Source organism: Nycticebus coucang, chromosome 21 (genome assembly GCF_027406575.1).
Source record: "Nycticebus coucang isolate mNycCou1 chromosome 21, mNycCou1.pri, whole genome shotgun sequence".
NCBI lineage: Eukaryota > Metazoa > Chordata > Mammalia > Primates > Lorisidae > Nycticebus > Nycticebus coucang.
In genome coordinates, this window is record NC_069800.1 from 34,930,128 (window position 1) to 34,954,376 (window position 24,249).

Sequence of the window (24,249 nt, forward strand, 5' to 3'; positions counted from 1 at the left end):
ATTGGCAAAATATTATGTAGTAAGTTGTAAAGTATTTATGGATAATCATATGAAAAAGAACAGTAAAAATTAGATTTATACAATTCTAATTGTATAAATTGTTGGCTAGGTCATAAAAGGAAACAGAACAATGAAAACTGTTGAGTGTTAGGACAGTAGAGCTGTGAGTAAATTTTCAGAAATTTCCCCTCTGTTGTTATAATTATTGTTTGTGTCTTATATTAATAAAAGAGAATCGAAAAGCAAAAGATCTCTCAAAAGAAATACCCATGAAGTCATGGAGTAGAAGAGTTCATTGAGGAAGAGTATGTGGAGTGAAGGAGGAAAAAACCTAAATTCAGGGGCAGAGCAAGGAAAGAGATTCAGGAAAGGAGCAGCAGAGCCATAGAGGGACCAGAAAAGGCGGGGTGTGGTCAGAAGCTTCATCAACCACTGAGAGGCTACAGAGACCAAGCACAGCGAGGAGGGTCTGGGATTTCCCCCCAGGAAGGAAATACTGACCGTAGGAAAACTGTTTTGGGAACATAAGTAACAATGGGATCATCTCACCAATCTTTGCCACGACACATGGCAGGCACTATTCTTTATCACCTGTATGCCCAAGCTAACGGAAGTGTCCAATGCTTGACTCTTTCACTGTCCAAAAGGTTTATGTCATGCACTCTCATCTACTCACCTGACTGCCCAGGAGGAGGGATTCCCCCCAGGCCTCGAGGGAGCCTCACAAACACAGAGAGGACAGCAGCTTTGTTGCCAAAACACGGCTCTAGTGCAATGGGTTTGGGAACAGTCTGCTGGAAGAAAACAAAGAATTGCCTAGCGTGGTGTTTCTCAGGATTTAACATGCACAGACAATGTAATGGTCACTGGTGCTTACAGGGACCATCCATTTTAAGTATATAGGAAAAGATACACCATAGTTTTTAAGATAATGAGAAAGACATGTTATAGTGATCACTGAGCAGCAATGACAAGGATGGTATCGCCTGCTACCCTCCAGTAAGGTCTCCACATCTACCTTCCAAAAGGTGGATGGGAGGGGTCATATCTGGGTGGTTTCTTTTGGGCTCTGTACTTATACTAATTAGAAATCCTAACTCATAACTGTAGGTCACAGGAATGGCAATGAATATGTGGTAGATTTGTCAGAGGGTTCTGTATACCTAGATCAAACACAGATGTGGATATTATGGAGACTTTCTTTTTTTAACTCAAAACTTATTTTATCTGTCTTCTAGATACTACATAGACAAGCCCAATGGATGTGAAAGCTTGTAAAAGCAGGATGGCTAACCAAACAGACTCCTCATCTACTCTTTGGATGCATTTGGCTCTGGATAATATGTCTTCATTTTCTGTTGCAGACTTTAGATGTAGATTGTAAAGATGCCCCTATGTTAATAGTTTCTTTTTGGGGGGTGGGGATAGAGTCTCACTATGTCGCCCTCCATAGAGTGTCGTGGCATCACAGCTCACAGCAACCTCAAACTTTTGGGCTTAAGTGATTCTCTTGCCTCAGCCTCCCAAGTAGCTGGGACTACCGGCGCCCACCACAATGCCTGGCTATTTTTTTGTTGCAGTTGTCATTGTTGTTTAGCAGGCCCAGGCCAGGCTCAAACCCACCAGCCTCCATTTATGTGGCCAGCGCCCTACCCACTGAGCTACGGGTGCCACCATGTTAAGAGTTTCTAATGCTGTATAATAAACTACTACAAACTTAGCTGCTCAAAACAACATCCACTTAATATCTTACAGCTTTGAAAGTCAGAAGTTCAGGCAAGGTCTGTAGGATTCTTTGCTGAGAAAGACAGGTGTAGACACATCTTCCATCAGTTCTGGAAAATTCTCAGCTGTTATCTCACCAAGGTCTTACAAGGTTGAAGTCAAGTTGTCAAATGGGACACGGCGCTTACATGGAGGCTCTGGGGAAGACCCTGCTTCAAATCTCATTCAGGTCATTGGCATAATCCAGTTCCAGTTGTAGTCTGAGGTCCCCACTTCCTTGCTGGCTGGATGTTGGGGCCATTCTCTTCTCTCAGAGGCCACCCACATTCCCTCTCACGTGACCCCTCCATCTTTTAAACCACCAATGTTGTGTCGTGGTTTTCTCATGCTCTGAGTATCTCTGACTTCATCTTCTGCCATCAGCCAAACACTCTCTGTATCTTTTTAATTTTTTTTTTTTGAGACAGAGCCTCAAGCTGTCGCCCTGGGCAGAGTGCTATGGCATCACAGCTCACAGCAACCTCAAACTCCTGGGCTTAAGTAATTCTCTTGCCGCAGCCTCCCAAGTAGCTGGGAACCACAGGCGCCTGCCACAACGCCCGGCTATTTTTTGGTTGTAATTGTCATTGTTGTTTGGCAGGTCCAGGCTGGATTGGGAACCTGCCAGCTCTGGTGTATGTGGCTGGTACCTTAGCTGCTTGAGCCACAGGTGCCAAGCTACTCTTTTCAATTTTTTAAATAATTTTGTTTATTTATTTTTGTAAAGATAGGGTCTCACTATGTTGCCCAGGCTGGTCTTGAACTCCTGGCCTCAAGCAATCCTTTTGCCTTGGTCTCTCAAAGTGCTGGGATTAGAGGCATTGTAATAATCGACCCAGCAAAAAGACCCCTAAAGGCCCCTAACTGTCTCAGCCTGAGTCTCCGCGTCTCAAACCTCCACTTAGGTTAATTCTGAGGTTTCAGAACAAGGAAGTTCTCTCTGAGTTTCCTGGCTCCCTTGCCAGACAATAGTGAAGACTCACTCAAGCAGAATTTCCCAGGTTCTGTAACCCCCCTGAACTTACCCCAACCCCCAGCAATGACTAAACAATGGTGAAAGTTTGTCCTTGTGCCAATTGCCACGATGTAGCCAACTCACTGTAACCCCACCACGTTATAGCCCCCCTGACTATAACCCCACCCCTGAGCTAACCAGCCACATTCTGCTTCTGTTTTTGCTTGGCTTGCCACGTAGCACAAAAAAGGTATAAAAAACAACCTGCTTTTCTCTTCGGAGCTGTTTGCCCTCCGCCTCGGGATGGTGGCCCACCTGTGCAGGTGTAATAAATCACCATCTGATTTATACCTGAAGTGGGATCTAAGTCTTTCTTCCAGGTGGCAAATGAGTTTTACAACAGCATGAGCCACTGCACTGGGCCTTCTCTGTATCTTAAGGTTACCTATCTTAGGACTTATGACATCTGCAAAATCCCTTCACAGACGTACCTAAAGGGTTTGACTGAATAACCATGGGATGGGAATCTTAGGGGCTATCTTTAAAATTCTGCCTACTATACAACAAATATGTCATCAATTTCTTTAATTACTTTGAAGAAAATCATTTCCAGTATTGCTGGCTATGGCATAGGGAATGGCTTGGATGGGTGAAATGGCAGAGCAGTTAAGAGATGATGGTGGCCCAGATTGAGGTGGTTATCAGTGGCAGAAGTGGTGTGCAGTGGCTGTGAAATATTTTTAAAAACTAGAATCAAGAAGATTTCTTGATAAACTGGCTGTCTAATTTGAGAAAGAGAGCAAGAGTGAGTCCAAGATGAGCCCAGGATTTTTTCCTGAGCAATTAGGAAGACAGAATGTGACTAAGTGGGGAAGACATACCAGAAGAGCAGGTCTGTGAATAAATAACCAGAGCTCAGTTTGGACATGGCCTATTAAGATATCCTCATAGGCAGGGATATTTTAAATCACATAACTGTAGACAAACTGAAGCAATATTTTTAAAGGATCCCTCCCATTGTTAGATTGTTAATGTGTTAGGGAAGAAATTCTGTGTAGGCTTTTTCTAAAGTCCGAAATTAAAAAAAAAAGATATCCACATAGGGACTTGGAGTAAACAACTGGATATCCAAGTCAGAGCCTCATGAGAGCAGACTGAGTGAGAAGATCATGGTGTTTAAATCCACAACAGCTAGACTCATGAAAAGAGTGGGGGCAAAAGACATGAGAAGGGGCCAATGATGGGGCCTGGGGCACAACACTGTTAAAAGCCACTGGGAGATTAAGAGGATTGAGCAAAGACTACTGACCAAGAATAGCTGGAGGGTGAGTGCGTGGTGTCCTGGAAGGAAAGTATTTCAAGGAGTAACTAACTGTTTCACAGGCTGCCAACTTATACAGTGTTGTTCAATACTTTAGGTTTGTCTATTTTTTTTTAATAACACAAATAATTATGATTTTATCAAGATAGCGTTTGTTTAGATTTATGTACATGCTTATGATTTTATTTATTCACTATTCATTTTTACACCTTAGTCCATCCTTCTGGGATAATTTTCCTCCTAGTAGACATTTCTTTTGTATAGGTATGCTGGTGGCAAATTCTCAGTTTTTCTTCTAATTTGCAGAGTACTTTATTTCATCCTTGTTCTTAGAAGGTCCTTGCTGGGCACACTATTCTAGGCTGGCAGTTCTTCTTTTGGTATGTTAAATACAGTCTTCCACTCTCCTGCTTTCTGGTGTTACTAAGGAGAAAGCTGTCAGTTTTCCATTCATTTCTAGGTGATCTTTTCCCATTTTTAAAAAAATGTGATAAAATACATATAAAATTTAACATCTTAACCATTTTTAAATGTACAGTTTGGAAGTACTGAATATAGTCATACTGTGGTGCAACCATCACCACTATCCATCTCCAGAATTCTCTTCATCTTGCAAAACTGAAACTGCAGTCCTTAAATACTAACTTCCCATTCCCCCTTCCTCTAGCTCAGTGGTTCCTAACCTTCCTCATGCTGTGGTCCTTTAATACAGTTCCTGTGGGTCGTGACCCATAGGTTAAGAACCGCTGCTCTAGCTCCTGTACCAAGTATCTCTTTGAGATTTTGCTTTCAGTTCCTTTGGGAACTGAAGTGAAATCACCAGATCATATAGTAATTCTATTTTTAATTTTGAGGGGACTAGCAGTACTGTTATCCACAGTGGATATATCATTTTTTTCTACCGACAGTGCATACATGTTTCGGTTTCTCTATTGTTGGTGATCTTTTATCTTTTGGCTGATTTTAAGATGTCTTCTTTGTTTTTGGAGGCATGCAATTTCATTATGACAAATCCAACTGTAGTTTTATTTCCTTCCTGCTTTCCTTCTTTCTTTCTTTAATCCTGCTTATGATATGTTTCGCTTCTGGAAATTTGTATATTCACATTTTCCATCAGCTCTAGAAGGTTCTCAGGTATTATCTCTTCAAATATTGCCTCTCCTTCATTCGTTTGTTCTGAGATTCTGAAAATATGTTACGTTGGAACTACTCATTCTACCCTCCGTATTCTTACTTTCTGTCACAGTTTCTATATTCTTGTCTCTCTGAACAGCATTTATTTTCAGATTCATCTTCCACTTCACACATTCTCTCCTCACTATCTGAAGTGCCATTTAACATGCAGTTATTTATTTTAAAAAATTCAACTACTATATTTTTCATTTATACAAGTTCCATTTGGTTCTTTCTCAGATCTGCTTGACACATTCTTGACTCTCACAGCTTATGCATCTTTATGATCCCACCTCTTATTTCTTCACACATTTTACACAGTTACATTCTTTAAATGTTAATTCTAACATTTGATGTCCTATCCTAATCCATTATCTATTGTTTCTCCTGGTTCTAACTCATGGTGGCTTACCTCTTCCTGTCCTTGGTGATCTTTAATTACTTGAGCTTCATCTGTGGGAATCCTATAGGACTGAATTGGGGATGTTTTTAAAAGAGAGGACCTGCATCTACCTCAGGTAAGAGTTTGGAATGTCACCAGTCTGGAACCACTTAAGACAACTCACGGTTCTAGTTTTTGTTTATGATTACAGGGGAGGGAAGGGAGAGTACTCTGTGGAGATTTCACATACTTCCTATTAATTCAGTAATGCTAACAATGTTTTCTTCAGGACAGATGGCTAATTCCCGAGAGTATCTGAAATCTTTCACCATTTCCTCAATAGAGACAGTCTCATCATTTTCTCCATAATTTTGGGTGGAGCTCAGAAATATTTTCTACAGAATATATATATATATATATATTTTTTTTTTTTTTCAGTTTTTGGCCAGGGCTGGGTTTGAACCTGCCATCTCCAGCATATGGGGCCAGTGCCCTACTCCTTTGAGCCACAGGCACCGCCCCTCTACAGAATATTTGAATTACACAGTGAATTATCACATTGTTGCTTAAAAAGAATCCCCAAAAACGTAATTATAAAGAATAATGGTTCAATTTAGCACTTCCAAATAAAAGTTCTAAAGTATTATGCCACAGAATACTTACTGTCAGATAAACCATTTATATTTTAAAACCTATGAACACAAGACAGCTTAATGATATGACTGAAAAATGAAAGCAACATCAGTGTTTTAGCTTATTGTTAAAAAGAATGAGGGAGAGGAAAAAATAAGATGTAATGCACTAAGTTTCTTTGCCTTCTTAGATTTCCCAGATTTAGAAGCCTGAGTTTTAAAAATGTTAAGTTATAGGAACTTTTGAATCACACTCTCACCTTTATACTCCCCCCAATAAGATCAGGAGGCTCTTCATCTGTTTCCAAGGCAACATTTACAGAGGCAAAGGGACGGCTGGCCATCTGTTGCATCTCACGAAGAAGTTGCTAATAAATAATACAGCAAGCATTAATGCAACAAGTACTCAGGGGATTAATTAACACTACCTATTAAAAATACTTCATCCTCCCCAATTCAAATAAATCAGGTCCAAAATGATACTTTTGTGACAGTTAAAGAAAACTAGACATGGGCTAGATATTAGGTAACGTTAGAAATTATTAAAATTTGTAGGATGTGATAATACTACAGTTGTTAAATTTTAAAAATTAAAAAAATCCCTGATAGAGATACATACTAAAGTACCTTGGATGTAATGTTATGATTCTGCTTGTTAAATACATAAAATGAGACCGCCCTATCCACATTTCTACTACTAGATTAAAGTCAGGCTTTCTTTTCTTTCTGTTGAAACTTGAACCAGGTGTTTTATACACCAACAAAAACCTGTGCCTCTTTACATGGCAGACAGAAACCGAGAGAAATCTTCATTCAAAAGGTGGTATAAGTGAAAAACAAACAAATGTAGAATTCTGTAGAGGAGAGGGATAAGCAGAGGATCTGGATTTGGGGAGGCTTGGATGTGACAGCCTGTTTTAACACTCTGAAGCTGTGGGACCTTAAGAAAAGTATTTCAAAACTCTGGGCTCCAGTTTCCTCCTCCCTACAATGTCTTTTTTTCTTAGAGTCTCACTATGTCACCCTGGGTAGAGTGCTGTGGCATCACAGCTCACAGCAACCTCAAACTCTTGGGCTTAAGTTTCTCTTGCCTCAGTCTCCCAAGTAGCTGGGACCACCGGTGCCCACCACAATGCCCAGCTATTTTTTTGTTGCAGTTGTCATTGCTGTTAAGCTGGCCCAGACCAGGTTTGAACCTGCCAGCCTGGGTGAATGTGGCCGGTGCCCTACCCACTGAGCTACGGGTACTGCCCCCTAAAATGTCTTTTTATCTAATAAGATTGTCAATGGGATCAAATGAGCACAAGGCCTAATATGTGAATGCCCATTCATGTATCATTAGGGATACCAGAGATCTTCTGGGCATGCTGTTGAAACTTTGAGGTTATGCAACAGAAGACAAACAGGCTTTACTTCCAACTACCTACTTGCAAGAGACAGAATCTTGGGCTGGAGAAAGCAGGGTTCTGTTCTAGAAGAGCATTTGTATATTAAATATTTTTCTTTTCCTTTTTTTTTTTTTTTTTGCAGTTTCTGGCTGGGGCTGGGTTTGAACCTGCCACCTCCAGGATATGGGGCTGGTGCCCTACTCCTTTGAGCCACAGGTGCCGCCCTAAAAATTTTCTTAAAATACCAATAATAACATTTCTACCTTTCAGAAAACCGTTGGTGCATTTACTCAAAAAATACATGCAGCAACCAATCTCTAGGTTTTGTGCTGTGTAATGTTCTGGGGTCAGAGTACAGTGACCTACCCTGCTCCAGTTCCCATTCGCATGCCTTTATGAAGAGTGTACAAGTTAATGTGTAAACACTTAAAACAGGGCCTGTTATATAGCAAGAACTTCAACAGTGGCAGCTGATACTATTATTGTTATTATAAATAACATCTCATCATTGCTTCTAAATTCTAAGAGGGGAATAAATCATGACTGACATTTTAGAAATGATGAAACCAGTGAGGTTTTAAGAGACAGCAAATTTCAGATTATAAAGGTAAAATCTTAGTTTATTAGTTGATCAAATGATACTAAGCACACTTTCTGTTTAACTTTTTTTTCTACATGGTGTTCATCTCCTTATTTTCTCTCTTATGTATGCTGCAAATAATTTCTAGTTGATTTTTGGTAAGTATTAATTTTCATTAAGCAAATCTCTACTGAATCTCACTAACCTTATATGAAAATAATAATTTTGTTTCCTTTCCAATACTAACGAAACTTCTTGTTGCTTTCTCATTTAGTGCAGTCTAATATCCAGAACAAAGGAAAGTGACCTTCAGGCCTACAGGATGATTAGGAATTTGGGCTGTGAAGACAGAAATCTGTCGTTTTTTTTTTTTTTGAGACACAGTTTTACTTTGTTGCCCTCGGTAGAGTGCCATGGTGTCACAGGGCACAGCAATCTTAAACTCTTGGGCTTAAGTGATTCTCTTGCCTTAGCCTCTCGAGTAGCAGGGACTACACGTGCTTGCCACAACGCCTGGCTATTTTTTTTTTTTTTTTAAGAGAAGAGGTCTCGCTCTGGCTCAGGCTGCTCTCAAACTCATGAGCTCAGGCATTCCACCCACCTCAGGCTCCCAGAGTGCTAGGATTACAGGCCACTGCACCAGGCCTCAGAAGTACATGGTTTAAAGCCCAATTGTGTCTCTGATGAACTGTGTGATGATGGTACAAAACTACAAATTTTACTGGTATAATTTCTAATGTTTTCTCATCATGAGTGATGCTGGCTATCTACATATTTTCCAGGGTTAAAAAGGTATTTTTGAGTTTATTAAGAGTTTTGTTGTTAAATTAGGAATGGATATTGAATTTCCACAAATGACTATATGACTATCTGGCCTCTAGTAAGAATTTAGGTGTTATTTTTTAAGCACTGATATGATGTGTTCTAATATGTTTTCTGATGTTAAATGATTCTTCTATCACACTGGCAACTAGACTTGCACATACATTCACTATAAAACTTACCTTTATGTTTCAGTGCTATCATTGTCAGGTTTTGGTATCAAGGTTTCCATGCATAAAATGAGTTAGTAATTTTTTAAGCTTCTCATCTTTTCCTTTGCTCTGGAACAGTTTGTAGATTTTGGAAATACTTAATTCTCAAGCACCCCAGGAGGAATAGGCTATCATTATCTCCAGGAGTTCATCTCAACCCTGAAACTCCCTGGGTCCAGTAATACTTCAAGTTCTCAATTCCTTTCCTGGTTACCAGCTTATAGAATCTTCCCACTTCTTTCTCACTCCACTTTGATAATGTACATTTTTTCAGAACATCATATAATTTGTTGAGGTTTTAAAATGTTATCAGTAATAGAGTTATTAAAAAACCCATCTGAATATGCTATCCTCTGAATTAAAAAACAATACTAAAGAGGATGCAACATTCCCTCTACGATAACACCACCTTTACATGGGTTAGACACAGTGCTGTTGCAGCCTACAGGAAGAGGCCCATAGACACTAACATTCTATGAACAGCAATGAGTTGTGAATTATGATTTTAGATATTTCAATCCTCTTCTAAATCTCATATATAGATATCTTTTTATCTAGAAAAAGGCATGAGTAGATCCAGAAAAATCAATGGGAGCATATGAGTCTAGATATTATATATGTGAACATTTTCTTTCTTTCTTTTTCTTTTTTTTTTTTTGTAGAGACAAGAGTCTCACTTTATGGCCCTCAGTGCAGTGCCGTGGCCTCTCACAGCAACCTCCAACTCATGGGCTTAAGCGATTCTCTTGCCTCAGCCTCCCAAGTAGCTGGGACTACAGGCGCCGGCCACAACGCCCGGCTATTTTTTGGTTGCAGTTTGGACGGGGCCGGGTTTGAACCCGCCACCCTCGGTATATGGGGCCGGTGCTCAACCGACTGAGCCGCAGGCGCCGCCCTATGTGAACATTTTCATTAGCAGCAATGCAACAGACATGATGACTAAATAAAGACAAAGTAATGATACAAGTGAAAGTTGGAATAAAAGAGTTTTTATGTTGCAATTTTTTTTTTTCTGTAGAGACAGTTTCACTTTGCTCACAGCAACCTCCAACTCCTGGGCTTAGGCGATTCTCCTGCCTCAGCCTCCCGAGTACCTGGGACTACAGGCACCCGCCACAATGCCCGGCTATTTTTTTGTTGCAGTTTGGCCGGGGCTGCGTTTGAACCCGCCATCCTCGGTATATGGGGCCAGCGCCCTGCTCACTGAGCCACAGGTGCCGCCCTATGTTGCAATTTTTTTTTTGAGACAGAGTCTGGATCTGTTGCCAAGGCTGGAGTGCAGTGGCATCATCATAACTCACTGCAGCCTCAAAGTTCTGGGCTCAGGCAATCCACTTGCCTTAGCCTCCCAAAGTGCTAGGATTACAGGCAAATGCCATCACACTGGCTATGTTGTAATTTTTAACCAAGTTTATTTATTTGAACTTGTCAATTGTAAATATTTGATTGATTATTACTTTTGGAATGGAGCTCTGGAAACAAGTAAAATTCATTTAAAAACAAGTCATGCTAAAAACTTAGGCACACATTTATCTTTCCTTGAATAATGATATATTTTTGAGATGCTTAAATGGTAGACTTCACTCTCAAGAAGGCCATGCCAAATCAAGTGGTGGATGTGGCTGTGCTAATAAGCCCTCAGATTTCCAGCCTGAGTCAAGGACTCTGGCTTCTGGTAAGAAGGATAAAAGTAGCATCTCTAAATCAGCACTGGAGTTTCCTTTTAGGAAGTTAAAACCCTGTGGTGCAGAATTAATTACACTTTATGTAGCACCAAAGTAAGTCTACTGACTATATACTACAGAACCATACGCTGCAAAAAGGCAACATAATTCTTACTCTGGATATGCCTGTCTATAATATCGGATTATCCCTAAAGAGCTAAAACTCACTTGCTTAAGAGAAAAAGAAAGAAAACTACCACAGAGATTCTTTCATCTTTATCCACTGAGGCTTACCTCTCTACGCCTGGAGGCCCAACAACTTTGTTTGATCTTCCAAACCACAGCAGCCACCAGGAGCAAAGAGAGGAAACAACTGTGAGAAAGGAAAGTATTGAGTTATTATCCCAGCCCCCAGGCAATAATACAATCCCCAAATACCAATTCCAGGCTCCCTTCCATGCTACACAACAATGTCCCAGTTCACAGGAAGCAGGATGTGAAGACTTTGCTAAATTGAGCTTCTTGACCTAATAACATCCTACATGGTACCCACAGAGCTCTGCCCTCCACTGGACCTTTATCAGAATGGCCCACAGTGGCTTGTCCCAAATAAAAAAGTTATTCTAAGATAATTATAATAAATAAACATACTATTTAATCAGATTAGCAAACATTGGTAAAGTCTGAGGAAATGAGAAAAGTTAATTTCTTTTTTTTAGGAGACAGAGTCTCAAGCTGTTGTCCTGGGTAGAATGTTACGGCATGACAGCTCACAGCAACCTCAAACTCTTGGGCTTAAGCCCAAACTCCTGCTTCAGCCTCCCAAGCAGCTGGGGACTACAGGTGCCCACCACAACGCCTGGCTATTTTTTTTGTTGCAGTTGTCATTGTTGCTTTAGCTGGCCTGGGCCAGGTTTGAACCTGCCAAACTCGGTGTATATGTGGCCGGCGCCCTACCCACTGAGATATGGGCGCTGCCTATGGAGTATTTTTCCAAAGTGTTACATCCAGACATAAGGGCTCTCTGCCCTGTGCCATCAGGTGCCATCCTGCTGAGCAGGATGGGGTCAGCTTCATAAATGGTATCTCAGTGCACCCATGTGCTGACACTGGACAGCTGGAGAAAGGCATTCTAAGGTGGCTACAATGACCAAACTGCCCTTTCCCAAACAGAAACCTCAAGGCTCCTATAGCCTTCTGCAGCCCCAAGATGCATGGGGGTCCAGACCCTTCCAATGGGTGCCCTGACAAAAGGCAATCCAATAGGATCACCCTTCAACACCCCCAGGCCATCACTCAGTGGAGAGCCTTCAAGTCCTACCTTTCAGGGCCTCCCTGCTGTCCTGACACTGCCAACTCTTCCTCTTTTCTGACAGTCTACACTGTTCTTTTAATCAATACTTTTATCGGACCAGGTCCTGTTCTAGGTTCATGGAATGCGTCACTGAGCAGAACAAAGATCGCTGTTCCCGTGTAGTTTAAATTCCAGCAGGTGGAGACAAACAGTAAGCAAAATAAATAAGCAAATTATACAGCATATCAGAAGGTAGTTAAGCGCTATAGAAATGAAAAGGTGGTAAAGTAAGGAGCACAGGAGCACCAGTGGCACGCCGGAGCAGGATGGTCAGAGTAGATGGGCCTCAATTCCTGAGAAGGTGACATTTGAGCACAGACTTGAAGAAGGTATACGAGGTGGCTCATGGATGTTTGTAAAAATGCACCCAAAGAAGCACCAGCACAGGGTGGCGCCTGTGGCTCAGTCGGTAAGGCGCCGGCCCCACATACCGAGGGTGGCGGGTTCAAACCCGGCCCCGGCCAAACTGCAACCAAAAAATAGCCGGGCGTTGTGGCGGGCGCCTGTAGTCCCAGCTACTCGGGAGGCTGAGGCAAGAGAATTGCTTAAGCCCAGGAGTTGGAGGTTGCTGTGAGCTGTGTGAGGCCACAGCACTCTACCGAGGGCCATAAAGTGAGACTCTGTCTCTACAAAAAAAAAAAAAGAAGCACCAGCACAAAGCCCGAGGCAAGGATGTGTCTCAGGAGTGGTTGCAGTGAGGTAAGTAAGGCCAGAGATAAAGGCAGAGAGGTCAGGGTGGAAGGCAGATCACATGGGATCCTTTAATGGGCAGTCATCCTAAGGGAGCTGGATTTTACTGAGTGGGAGAGGCAGTCAGCGCAAGTTTTGAATAGAGAAGTATCATGATTTTACTTAATGCTTAAGAAGATCATTAGGGCTGCAATGGCAGAATCAGGGAGAGCATGGAGGTAACCACAATGAAGATTTTACCAGTCATTAAAAAAAAAAAAAAAAAAAAGGCACTGATTCCCTTCCCTTCTTTTTTGTCTCTACCCCTAACTTGGATACAGATGTTAAGTGCTACAGAAATGAAAAGGTGGTAAAGTAAGGTGTACATCCTACTACAGTCCCTGTCATCAGTTGTTTTCTATATTTTCCAAAGCATATATAACTTAAAAAATTTTTAGCATGGAAATTTTCAAACATACGCCAAAATAGAAAGAAAGATGTAGTCAATCCCTGTACGTCAGCCTGTATTACTCAGCTTCGATAATTATTAACATTTGTCAGGTCATTCGCAGGTCACCCTTAAAGAATATATTTCTCTTTTTCAGTGTTAAGGTATAGGCCCTAAGCCATTGGCCCCTCCATTCTGTTTAGCTCTGTCCCTAAAGAGAAAACAAGGATCCTTTGGCTTTTTTGTTCCAAACCCATCCCTATTTGCCCAAGGTTTGTATTTTCCTGAGACTATTCTGAAAAAATCCATTCCTTGATTTTAAGTCTTTCTTTCCATCTTTTGTATGTGTCTTTTGAAAACTCACAATTTGAGAGAGTTTGGGGCCATCTGTTTCTTGCCAGCTTAACTGTAATTGCGCAGCTAGGATTATATTTTTAAGAGTGTCCTGAAGTGGCTCCTTTTTCCCTCCAGAGAGTGAGGACTTTAATGAATGGCTGTCTTTCCCTGCCCTTGAAGTCCAGCCTTCTTAAAACTCTCCTGGCCTTGACCTCTTGGCCAGCCCAAACACAGGGATTCCACTACTTCTTCTCAAATTCCTGGGGTTTGTACTTCACCATTCTAGTCAGAATTAAGAGTACCAAGATCCTATATCATGTCTATCTTCTGGAAAATAAAACTATCAACAAGCTGTGGATTTGTCAAAATGTCTACTGTCAATCTGACAAGAGTCTTAGCAGAAATTCGGATAAAAAAAATTTATGAAAAAAAATTTTTTTATGAAAACATTCTGTCTTGTCTACATCAGAAACTCCCATTACATTCCCTCCTTTTGGCAGGTGGTGTCACATTATCTGTTTTTGTGTCCTCACCCAAATGCTGCCCTCTATGGCTGCTCTACCTGCAGCCACAGACTTCCATAGTGTTAGTAGCTCCTCCTCTTACTAGTAAATCACCCTCTAATGTCCCTTTCACATACATAACTTCACTTAGTTCTCAGAGCAAGTAAGCAGCAAGAGGGTGTCATTATCTCCATCCATGTACCAGAGCCTTCTGCTTCAGGCTGGAGAAGTAGCTCATTAAGCTATAAAAGAGATCCTATCTGCAGTTTACTTTCCTGTGTCTTGAGTCTGGAAGTCCTTTTCCTAACTCACCTCATGCTGATTTTCTCATGTGAATCAATGAGCTCATCTTCCCCCATTCTAATTCTCTTTTCTATATTATATATGAGCTGTTCTTCAGAATACTTAGGATTATATGGATACCTTTTTCCTTGTCCTTATATGCTTCATTTTAAATTCTTTTGGACTTATTTAACTTGCCCTGGGAATGTATTTTCTTCCCCCATGCTCATGACAAGGATTCTATTCTTAGATAAAATTTTATAACCTCTAGTATTGTTCAGAAAACCCAAAGTTTTGGATTCTTTTCAAAAGTTCAAACTTCATAAAGGATAAGTGGTGAAAACACCATCTGTCCTTGTTTACTACTTAAGGTGCTAAGGTCCCTAAAAACGCTTTCCTGATCACTTCTGATGGTGTCATGCAGCCTTCCAGTGACTGAGCTTCCAGCAGAAGGGGCTAGTCCACCCTGGGCTCATACTTGGCAGCAGGATCACCTCCCTTCATATACGTTTCCACCTCCCTTCATATATAGGTACAGCACACCTGGTAATTGGAGTTTCTGAGTTAGCACACAGCCTCTACATCCCTTAAAAGCAAGCCATCACCCAGTGGCTGGAGCTCTTTTCCCCAAGGGAGCTGGGTACCCACAGTTCTTTGTTACTTTGCATGCCTCCTGATGGTCTAGTTTATTTCCCACATACATCTGAGCAGACTCAGTACTAGATGCTGAGGGGGTGTGTGAATATAGTGACACACAAGAGACAGTGTCCCTGCTCCCTTTAAGTTTACAGTCTGTGGCCAAGATAGTAAGCAAGTAAACATAGAAATATATTATTCAAACTGTGGGAAGGACCATGATGAAAAATAACTCTCCCAGTTCTCTGGGAGAGAAGAACAAGGGAGACAGTTTAGTTTGGGGATTCCATGATGGTATCTTGGAGGAAGTGATGCTGCAACAAGATCTGAATGGTGAGAGTCTTGCTCCCCAGTTCCTGGCACAGAGACCCAAAACCCTAGGAATTTTTTGACTGATAGGAGGGTATTTTCAATGCTAATGAGATGATTCAAGAGGACAGAGGTCTAAATAGCTTTAGGTGGGGGCTGGGCACCAGAAAAACCAAGTTGGCGATTAGAGGGTTAGAATTTTCAGCCCCATCCTCCAGGTTCCAGGGAAGGGAAAGGGGCTGGAGATGGACTTCAATCACCAGCAGCCAGTGATTTAATGAATCATCCCTATGTAATAAAACTCAGAATGATGAGGCTTGGGGAGCTCCCAGGATGAGGAACATATCAATGTTGCCTTCCTCCCACACCTTGTCCTATCCATCTCTTCTACTTGGCTGTACCTTGAAAATAAAATTGTTAAGTATGACGTTTCTCTGAGTTCTGTGAATTGTTCTAACAAATTATCAAACCTTGGCGGGGGGTCATTGGAACCCCTGAATTTGTAGTTGGCCCAGAAGCATGGTAGCCTGGGGCCCCACTTGTGGTTGGTGTCTGAAATGGAACTGAGACCTTAATTTGTGAGGTCTGCTCTAATTAGCAGTATCAGAATTGAAGTGACTTTTAGGACACTCAGTGTCAGAGAACTGGAGAATTAATTATTTTTTTGGGAAAAATCTAGGAATGAGTATGAAGAGTAGGCTGGAAGAGTATTCCATGTATAAATATTCGGTGATGGGAAAGAGCTTGGTGCTTTTGAGGATACAGGAGATAGCCCAGGCGGGAGAAATGCGGAGAATAGTATTAGGTAAATGTGGAGAAGGAAGCAGAGGCCCGTTCACCCAGGACCCTAAATTTTATTTTAGATACAACAAGAAGCCACAGGAAATGAGATAAGGATACAAACTCATTTATAGTCTTAAAGATCTCTTGTGGATGTTCTGTGGATCACAGAGGGGCCCAAATCACAGGTAATGGTGAGGCCCCAGATGTGTGGGAAGGAGGTGGAGAAGCAGCCTGACGGCCTGCTGTGCTTCACTGTATGACTCCAGGGCTTGGGCCTGGGGGTGGGGGGCAGAGAAGGGAGAAGTGGTTTGGAACTGGGAGCTCCACATTATCTACTAGTGAGGTATGGAAGACTGGTGAAGAAGGACCAAATTGAATTGTCACTTCTGGGCACGTCATGCTGCTGATGAGGAAGACAGGGTCCAACCAGAGAATGTAGAGTGAACAGAGACGGCTAGGGCCACGGTCGGGGAGAATACCAATGGTGAGAGGTTGGATGGAATAGGCTGTACAGGAGGAAGGCCAAGAAGCAGTGAACTCAGGGCAGTCTGGGTCACAGAAGGCCAGCAGAGTCTCACAGAACTGACAGGGCGGTCGGTCGGTTGACATTGCTAAGTCAAAAAGATGAGAGCTGAAAAGTATCCTTTGGATTTGTAGTAGTACCCCTTTATCCACAAAGGATATGTTCTAAGACCTACAGTGGATGCCTGAAACCATAGATAATATCGGACCCTATAGATAGTGTTGTTTTAATCCGATAACCAAGACACGAACAGGCAGGTTGCATATACAGCATGGATATACTAGACAAAGGGGTGATTCACATCCCAGGTGTGCCAGAGTAGGTTGGCACAAAATTTTATCACACTACTCAAAATAGCATACAATTTAAAACTTAACTGTTTCTGGAAATTTTCCATTTAATACTATAGCTTCAGATCTTGGTTGGCCACAGGTAAATGAAACTATGGAAAGTGAAACCACAAATAAGGGGGGGCTACTATATCAGTATCCTAGTCACCCCCAACAGAAAACTTAGTTGGAACATGGAGATGGCAGCCTAATTGGTGTAGGCTGAAAAGTTAAAAAAAGAAAAAAAGTGCTCCAAGCGCAGAAAATACTAGAGTGTTCCAGGGGAGCTGTATTCAGAATGGCCAGAAGGATTCTTCTCCCTCCTCTGCTTGAGCTAAGTGACAGAAGACAGGCTAAGCCAGAGCTAAAACAGTGGGCTCTGGCTCTGGGTCACAGAGACTAGGCAGGATGAGGGCTCTTGATTCAGAAGACAAACTAATGTACATCCCATCCAGCAACATGTTCTACCTCTGCCTCACACTCACTGGCAGTTGTGGCAAACAGGAACAGGACCTACATACAGGTAAATATGCATGAAATCGTAACGTGCCCCAAACCATGTATCTGGAAGAAAATCAACATCGTGCAAGAGAGGGACCACATGACAACAACGACAAATCTGAGGAACAGTTATTCACAGCAAAAAATAAGGAGACTTCAAAATAAAACAAAATATTATTAGTCTTGAAAAGGAATATGAAAGGAAATTTCATTCATAAAACCAAGATAGGTTATTAGGAAAAAAAGAAGTAAAATGCAAATGTTAAAATAAAAAAGTCATTGGATGGGTTCTAACTCTGGAGTAAATTAATGAACTGGAAAATACTGGGGCTCACCTAGAGTGCAATGCAAAAGGAAAACGAGAGTGTGTGAGTCGAGTCAAGAAATACAGAAGACAGGCTGGGTGTGGTGGCTCATGTCTATAATCTCAGCACCTTAGGAGACCAAGGCAGGAGGATTGCTTGAGCCTAGAAGTTCGAGAAAGCCTGGGCAATCCAGCAAGACATCACTTCTACAGAAAAAATTAAATTAGTTGGGTGTGGTCGCATGTGCCTGCGGTCCCAGCTACTTGGGATGCTGAGGTAGAAGGGCTGCTTGAGCCTGGGAGTTGGAGGCTGCTGAGAGCTATGATGTTGTGCCACTGCACTCTGGCCTCCCTCACCACAAAAAGAAAAAAAAAAAAGGATAGACCCAGAATCTTCCTCCTCCATCTAACAGAAATATTCTAGAACCAGGAAATAAATTACAGGAGGAAAAAAAATCAAAGAAATAAAAGATCATGTTGTAAAACTCAAGGAAGATTTGTCTTCACGCTGAAGGGCTTTCCTACCTTAAATTAAATTCTAAGAACTTCTCTGAGAGAATTACTCTAGGATATAGTACTATATGACAACAAAAACATCCAACAAGGGGGAGGCATGAGACACATAAAATGGGGAAGAAAAAAAAACAGTAAAACTTATAAAAACTGTTTCTACATGATGTAAAATACTATAATTAACAATCTAGAATTGAAATCTTAGACAACTCCTACCCAGGTGTTTGGTGTGTGCTTGTAGGAGAATAATTAGGGGGTCTCTTAGAGCCCTAAGGAAGCCTGCCTTTGTAGGACCAGAACCCTGAAGCTGCCAGAAGCTAAGGCCATCCTTACATTCCCCCAGCAGTCATAGGACCACTCCCTTCTTTCCCATCTGGCCTCCTTTAGCTTACGTATAGACGGATGGATGTAATACTCCCCCAGCCCCTGGATCCACACACCTTTCAGTTAAATTAGGGTTCTTCAATGCCAACTGAACACCAGAATCACTGGAAAGCCTTTAAAATATCACAGTGATCAGGTCCCATATTAGATAATTAAATCAGCATTTTTAGGGGGTGAGGCCCAGGTTGCTGCTTCTCTTTTTAAAAGCTTTCCCAGTATAACCAGGGCTGCGAGTCAAGAGATAACTATTTCAGGCTCTCAGAAGGCAATTTTATTTTATTTATTTTTTTTAAGCAAGGAGAAATGATTGAGTCACCCTGGGTTTTTCTTTTTTTTCTTTTTTAAATTTATTTATTTTTATTATTAAGTCATAGCTGTGTACATTAGTGCAATCAAGGGGTACAATATGCGGGTTTCATATACAATCTGAAATATTCTCATCAAACTGTTCAATGTAGCCTTCATGGCATTTTCTTAGTTACTGTATGTAGGTATTTGTATTCTGCATTTAGTAAGTTTCGCCTGTACCCACTCAAAGATGCACCGTAGATGTGGCCCCACCCATTACCCTCCCTCCACCAAAACCTCATCTCTGCTTGTCAAATTGTAGTATTAGCTGCAGTTAAGATTTAGATAGTTAAATAACTGCATTAAAGGGTTATTAGTGCTGTAATAAAACCATAAGTAGGGCAGAGTCCAAAAAGGAGTGGTCTTTGGGATCAATGTGCCAGAAGACTTCATGGAGTGGACAATTTTGCTGGGTTGTGAAGGAATAAGACCATGACAGGTCAGTGGGATTGGGTACACCTTTCAAGCCAACACAGACAACTGGATATTTGCACCCCCTTCCATGCCCTGCTGCTTGCATGGCCAAAGAGAAAGGGAATGACAACTACCTCAGAAGGATTCAATTCATTATCTGGTGGAAGCCACAGGACAAATACAGTAGAACCTCAGCAAACTGATTGCCCAAGGGTCTGTAATGAACTGGTTAACATAAGGAAGTAGGACTGCTGTACTGATATGTACATGTGGTGCATGTCCAATCTATGAAAATTAGGTCAAGTAAGGAGGTGGTCAATGTAGGGAGGTGATCAGCTATGTAGGTTCTACTATATTTATGAAATAACGAATTTCTGAGAATGTAAGAAGATTCTTTGGCCCTACTCTGGAGGAACCATGGGAGATGGCTGGTCTCAGTGAGTCACTGCCTGGTACTAAGCAGAATAAGAACATGGTGGGAAGGGTGGGAAGAGATTTGGGGATTTAAAATTTTCTTTCCTTTTTTTTTTTTTGAGACAGAGCCTCAAGCTGCCACCCTGGGTAGAGCACCATGGCATCATAGCTCACAGCAACCTCCAACTCCTGGGCTTAAGCGATTCTCTTGCCTCCACCTCCCAAGTAGCTGGGACTACAGGCGCCCACCACAATGCCTGACTATTTTTTGGTTGCAGCCATCATTGTTGTTTGGTGGGCCCGGGCTGGATTCGAACCCGCCAGCTCAGGTGTATGTGGCTGGCGCCTTAGCCACTTGAGCCACAGGTGTGGAGCCAGGATTTAAAATTTTCTATGCTAACATAATAAATGGTGGTTTCCTCTTGTAACCTACATTTCTATGGAAAGAAGAGCTATCCTTGCAAAAGATGAGTTTCATCAAACTTCCGTCATTCCATATTGCTGGCACTGAATCATTTGGAATAGGTCCTGCAGTGCCCGTGAAGCTTCAATGACCTGAGCTGAGCATAAACTGAAAATAGAGGGTGAGTTTCTGGCCTACTTAGATGGTGGGGCCTTAGAGCTGAGGGAATAATGATACCCTGCCTTAATCCTCTGACAAGTTTATAGAAGCATAACCATTTGGAAAAATAGTAAAGCTATATTCAGAAAAATTAAAGATAGATAAAGGGAGACCTAAACATTAAAAAAAAAAAAAAAACACAAAAAAACAGGTAAGACACCCCTGAGAAAACATAGGAAAAGTATGACAAATACACCTGGTGAAAAATACCATAAATGGGATTAGAATACAAATAACTGATTAGAAAGGCACATATACATGCATATTAATAGTCACAAAATATAAAGGGCTCCTAAATTTCAGTAAAAAAAAAAAAGAGCAAGCATCCCAACTGAAATATTAGCCAAAGATATGAACAGGTAACACAAAACTGTAATATACCAATAAATATCACTAATAATTAAAAAAATAAAAAGATACTACTGGCATCTTCCAGATTAGCAAAATAAAGATAATTTCTAGTGTTGAGAATACAAGAAATAGATAGATAGGTTCATTCTTGCTGTGAGAGTATAAACTTATGTAAGGATATTCTGAGGGCTGTTTGGCAATGTTTTTGCATTCTAGTATTAGCAATTACAGGATAAAAAAGTTATCCCAGAAAGATAGTCACAGAAAAATACAGACATAAACAATATAAAACTGAGGACAAAGAGTCAGGTAAGTAAATATGGTACGTTCATACTATGGTGAAAGTTTTTTTTGTTGTTTCCCCCCCCCCCCCCAAAACTGAGGTGAATGTATACAGGAGAAAAGTAAACCACAGAACACTGAGTAAAAAGTCAAATTACAGAACCACAAAAGAACTGAGGTAGCCTATTTTATAAACCAAAGAATCAAAAAACACAATTTACATGGAGTCTACGTGCAAATATGCAGAGAAAAATTTCTGGAAACATAAACACCAAAATATTAACAGTGTAATTTCTAGAGAGTAGAATTGGGGAAATTTGAATTTTTATGTTATTTTTACATTGTTTGAAGTTTTACAATGAGCATAAATTACTTTTGGTATTTCCTAATATAAAAATTCTTATGATAGTTATCTACTTTAAGAAGTCTTAAGGAAGATGTAATAATTTTGTTTTAATTTTAAATGTTCTAGTAGCCACATTAAAAGAATAAAAAGAAACAGATGAAATTTATTTTAATAATAGATTTTTATTTCATCCAAGATAGCTAAAACATCATTTCACCATATATGATTGATATAAAAATTATTAATGACATATTTTATTCTTGTTTTCTACTAACTCCTCAAAATCTAGTACGTATTTTGTACTGATATCTCAATTTGAATACTAAATTTCCATCAAAAACTATTTTGGTGTTTTTAGATTTCATAAAATTCACATTTTATGAAATGAGTGTGAATTTTTAAATTATATCTAAATTAACTAAAATGAAATGAAACGAAAATTCAGGTGCTTACTCAAGTACACACAAGCCACATGTGACTAGTGACCACCAAGTCTGTACTGATCTTGTAGCTTACTGTTACTACCTACTTTGTATTTTCATTTAATTTTTTTCTCACTTAAACTTGAACCTTTTAGATTTTATCTGTTTCCCTAGTTATGTATAATATTCCAGCAGTCTGGTTCTGAGCCAGTGCCACAATGATCGTGGCAGGTTGACAAAACATTCAATGTCTGGGAGGGATACTGGACTGTCTTACCCTCACCCATAGAAAGGGTCGTTCTTTTTTTTTTTTTTTTTTTTTTGAGACAGAGCCTCAAGCTGTCGCGCTGGGTAGGGTGCCGTGGCATCGCAGCTCACAGCAACCTCCAACTCCTGGGCTCAAGCAATTCTCTTGCCTCAGCCTCCCAAGTAGCTGGGACAACAAGAGCCTGCCACAACGCCGGGGCCATTTTTTGGTTGTAGCTGTCATTGTTGTTTGGTAGGCCTGGGCTGAATTTGAAACCGCCAGCTCTGGTGTATGTGGCTGGCGCCTGAGCCGCTTGAGCCACAGGCGCCAAGCCGAAAGGGTCATTCTTCTTGGTTTTTCTTTCTTGATCTAAATAGGCTGCAACTGAACAATTTTATTTATTAAAGGAACTCAAAAACATGTGAATTTGGGGGGTGATATATAGAAATAAAAAATTTTTTTCCTTAGCAATACTGAATGTGTTTCTTAAATTCTAAATTTTTTATTGATATTAATAGTTGTGCATTATTTTGGGGATGTATAAGACATTGATACCTGTATATATATGCAATGATCAAATCAGGGTAACTGAACTATTCCTGACCTCAATTATCTTTTCTTTGTTTATCTCCCTCCAAGATTAGACAGACATAACCGGGTGCTTCTTTGTAGAGAAGTCATCATCCAGAAGATAATTAAAGACTAGATGGGAAGCTGGATCTATCACACGCTGGAGAACAAAATGTGTTAGCAACTGAAGTAAAAAAAAAAAAAAAATACAAGTGAATTTTATATTGAAAAGGGAGAGTTAGGAAGTTGTTTATAAACAATCTTTCTCAACTTCATCAGCTCACAGGAGGCAAAAGTTGGTGGATCTTGACAGGAGGCCGTCTGCTCCCCAGCATCACTCAGGAAAGGAATTCTTCTTTCATGGTACAAAGGAAAGGAGGCCACCTGATGGCTTCCTATAGGAAATACAATTGCATGGTTTTCATGCCAGCATCTGCCCTTAACTAATAAGAACTGCAAGAGATCCAAGTCTCTGAAAAAATGCAGAAATTACTTTTAATATCACCCTTGTAGCTAGCAACTTTGCTAAATTGACTTACCAACTCCAATTCTTAATCTGTAGATTCTTCTGAATTGCTATGAATACAATACATGTTGTGACTAATGATGATTTTGTTTTTTCCTTTCTAATCCTTATATAGTTTATTTTTCTTGTGTTGCTGTATTGGCTAAAACCTCAATCACAAAGCTGAATAGAAGTGAGAGTGGGTGTCTTTGTTTTGTTCCCAAACTCAAACTTCTAATATTTTACCATTAGGAATATGGTTTGCTGTTGACCTTATATATAATTCCTTTATCAGATTTAAAGAAGTCTCTTTATATTCCCAGTTTTCTATGAGTTTTTAAAAAACAGATATTTAATTTTATCAAATGCTCTTTCCCTCCATTAAAATGATCATTTTATTCTCCTCCTTTATGCAATTGATGTGAATTACACCTATTGCTTTTCTGATGCTAAATCAATCCTGCAGCTCCTGAAATAAACCCAACTGTGTCAAGATACAGAACCTTTCAGTATTACTGACAGATTTTGCTTCCTCATTCATGAGTAAGTCTGATTGTAACTTCCTTTCTCATAATTTTCTTGTCAGGTTGTCCTAGGTTCATAAAATGAACTGAATGGTCCTTCTTTTTCTGTTCTCTTGATTTGGTTAATACTGATTATGTTTCTTTTTTAAAAGATTATTTTACTAATCAAGCCACCTGGGCCTAGAGTTTTTACTGTGAGAAAACTTAAATATCATCCTATTTTTTAAATGGATATAGAACTATTTAGGTTTCTCATTTTTTTCTGTGCCAGTTTTCGTAAGTTGTATATAGTTTATTTTTTAATAGTTGCTTCCATCTGTTCCATTTTGAAATTCACTCACATAGTTGTTTATAAAGTATTCTTTTAGAGGGGAAAAAAAATGTCTGTAGAATTTGGAGTAATGCCTCCCATTTCATCTCTGACATTGGTTATTTAT

General features: G+C 40.4%; 1 protein-coding gene across 3 annotated transcripts in view; it reads right to left on the reverse strand.

The window, feature by feature from the left end:
• Positions 1 to 24,249, reverse strand: part of ATRN (attractin) — a 184,325-nt gene that overhangs the window by 5,079 nt on the left and 154,997 nt on the right. Inside the window, exons 26-28 of one of the 3 annotated variants that reach the window (XM_053573893.1) lie at positions 11,188 to 11,266; positions 6,488 to 6,595; positions 677 to 794 (exon numbers count right to left, since the gene is read on the reverse strand). In XM_053573893.1, the coding sequence (XP_053429868.1) occupies positions 677 to 794; positions 6,488 to 6,595; positions 11,188 to 11,266 (305 nt within the window). Of the gene's footprint in view, positions 1 to 676; positions 795 to 6,487; positions 6,596 to 11,187; positions 11,267 to 21,706; positions 23,179 to 24,249 lie in introns of those variants that run through there. The other 2 variants (XM_053573894.1, XM_053573895.1) reach the window with 2 other exon arrangements.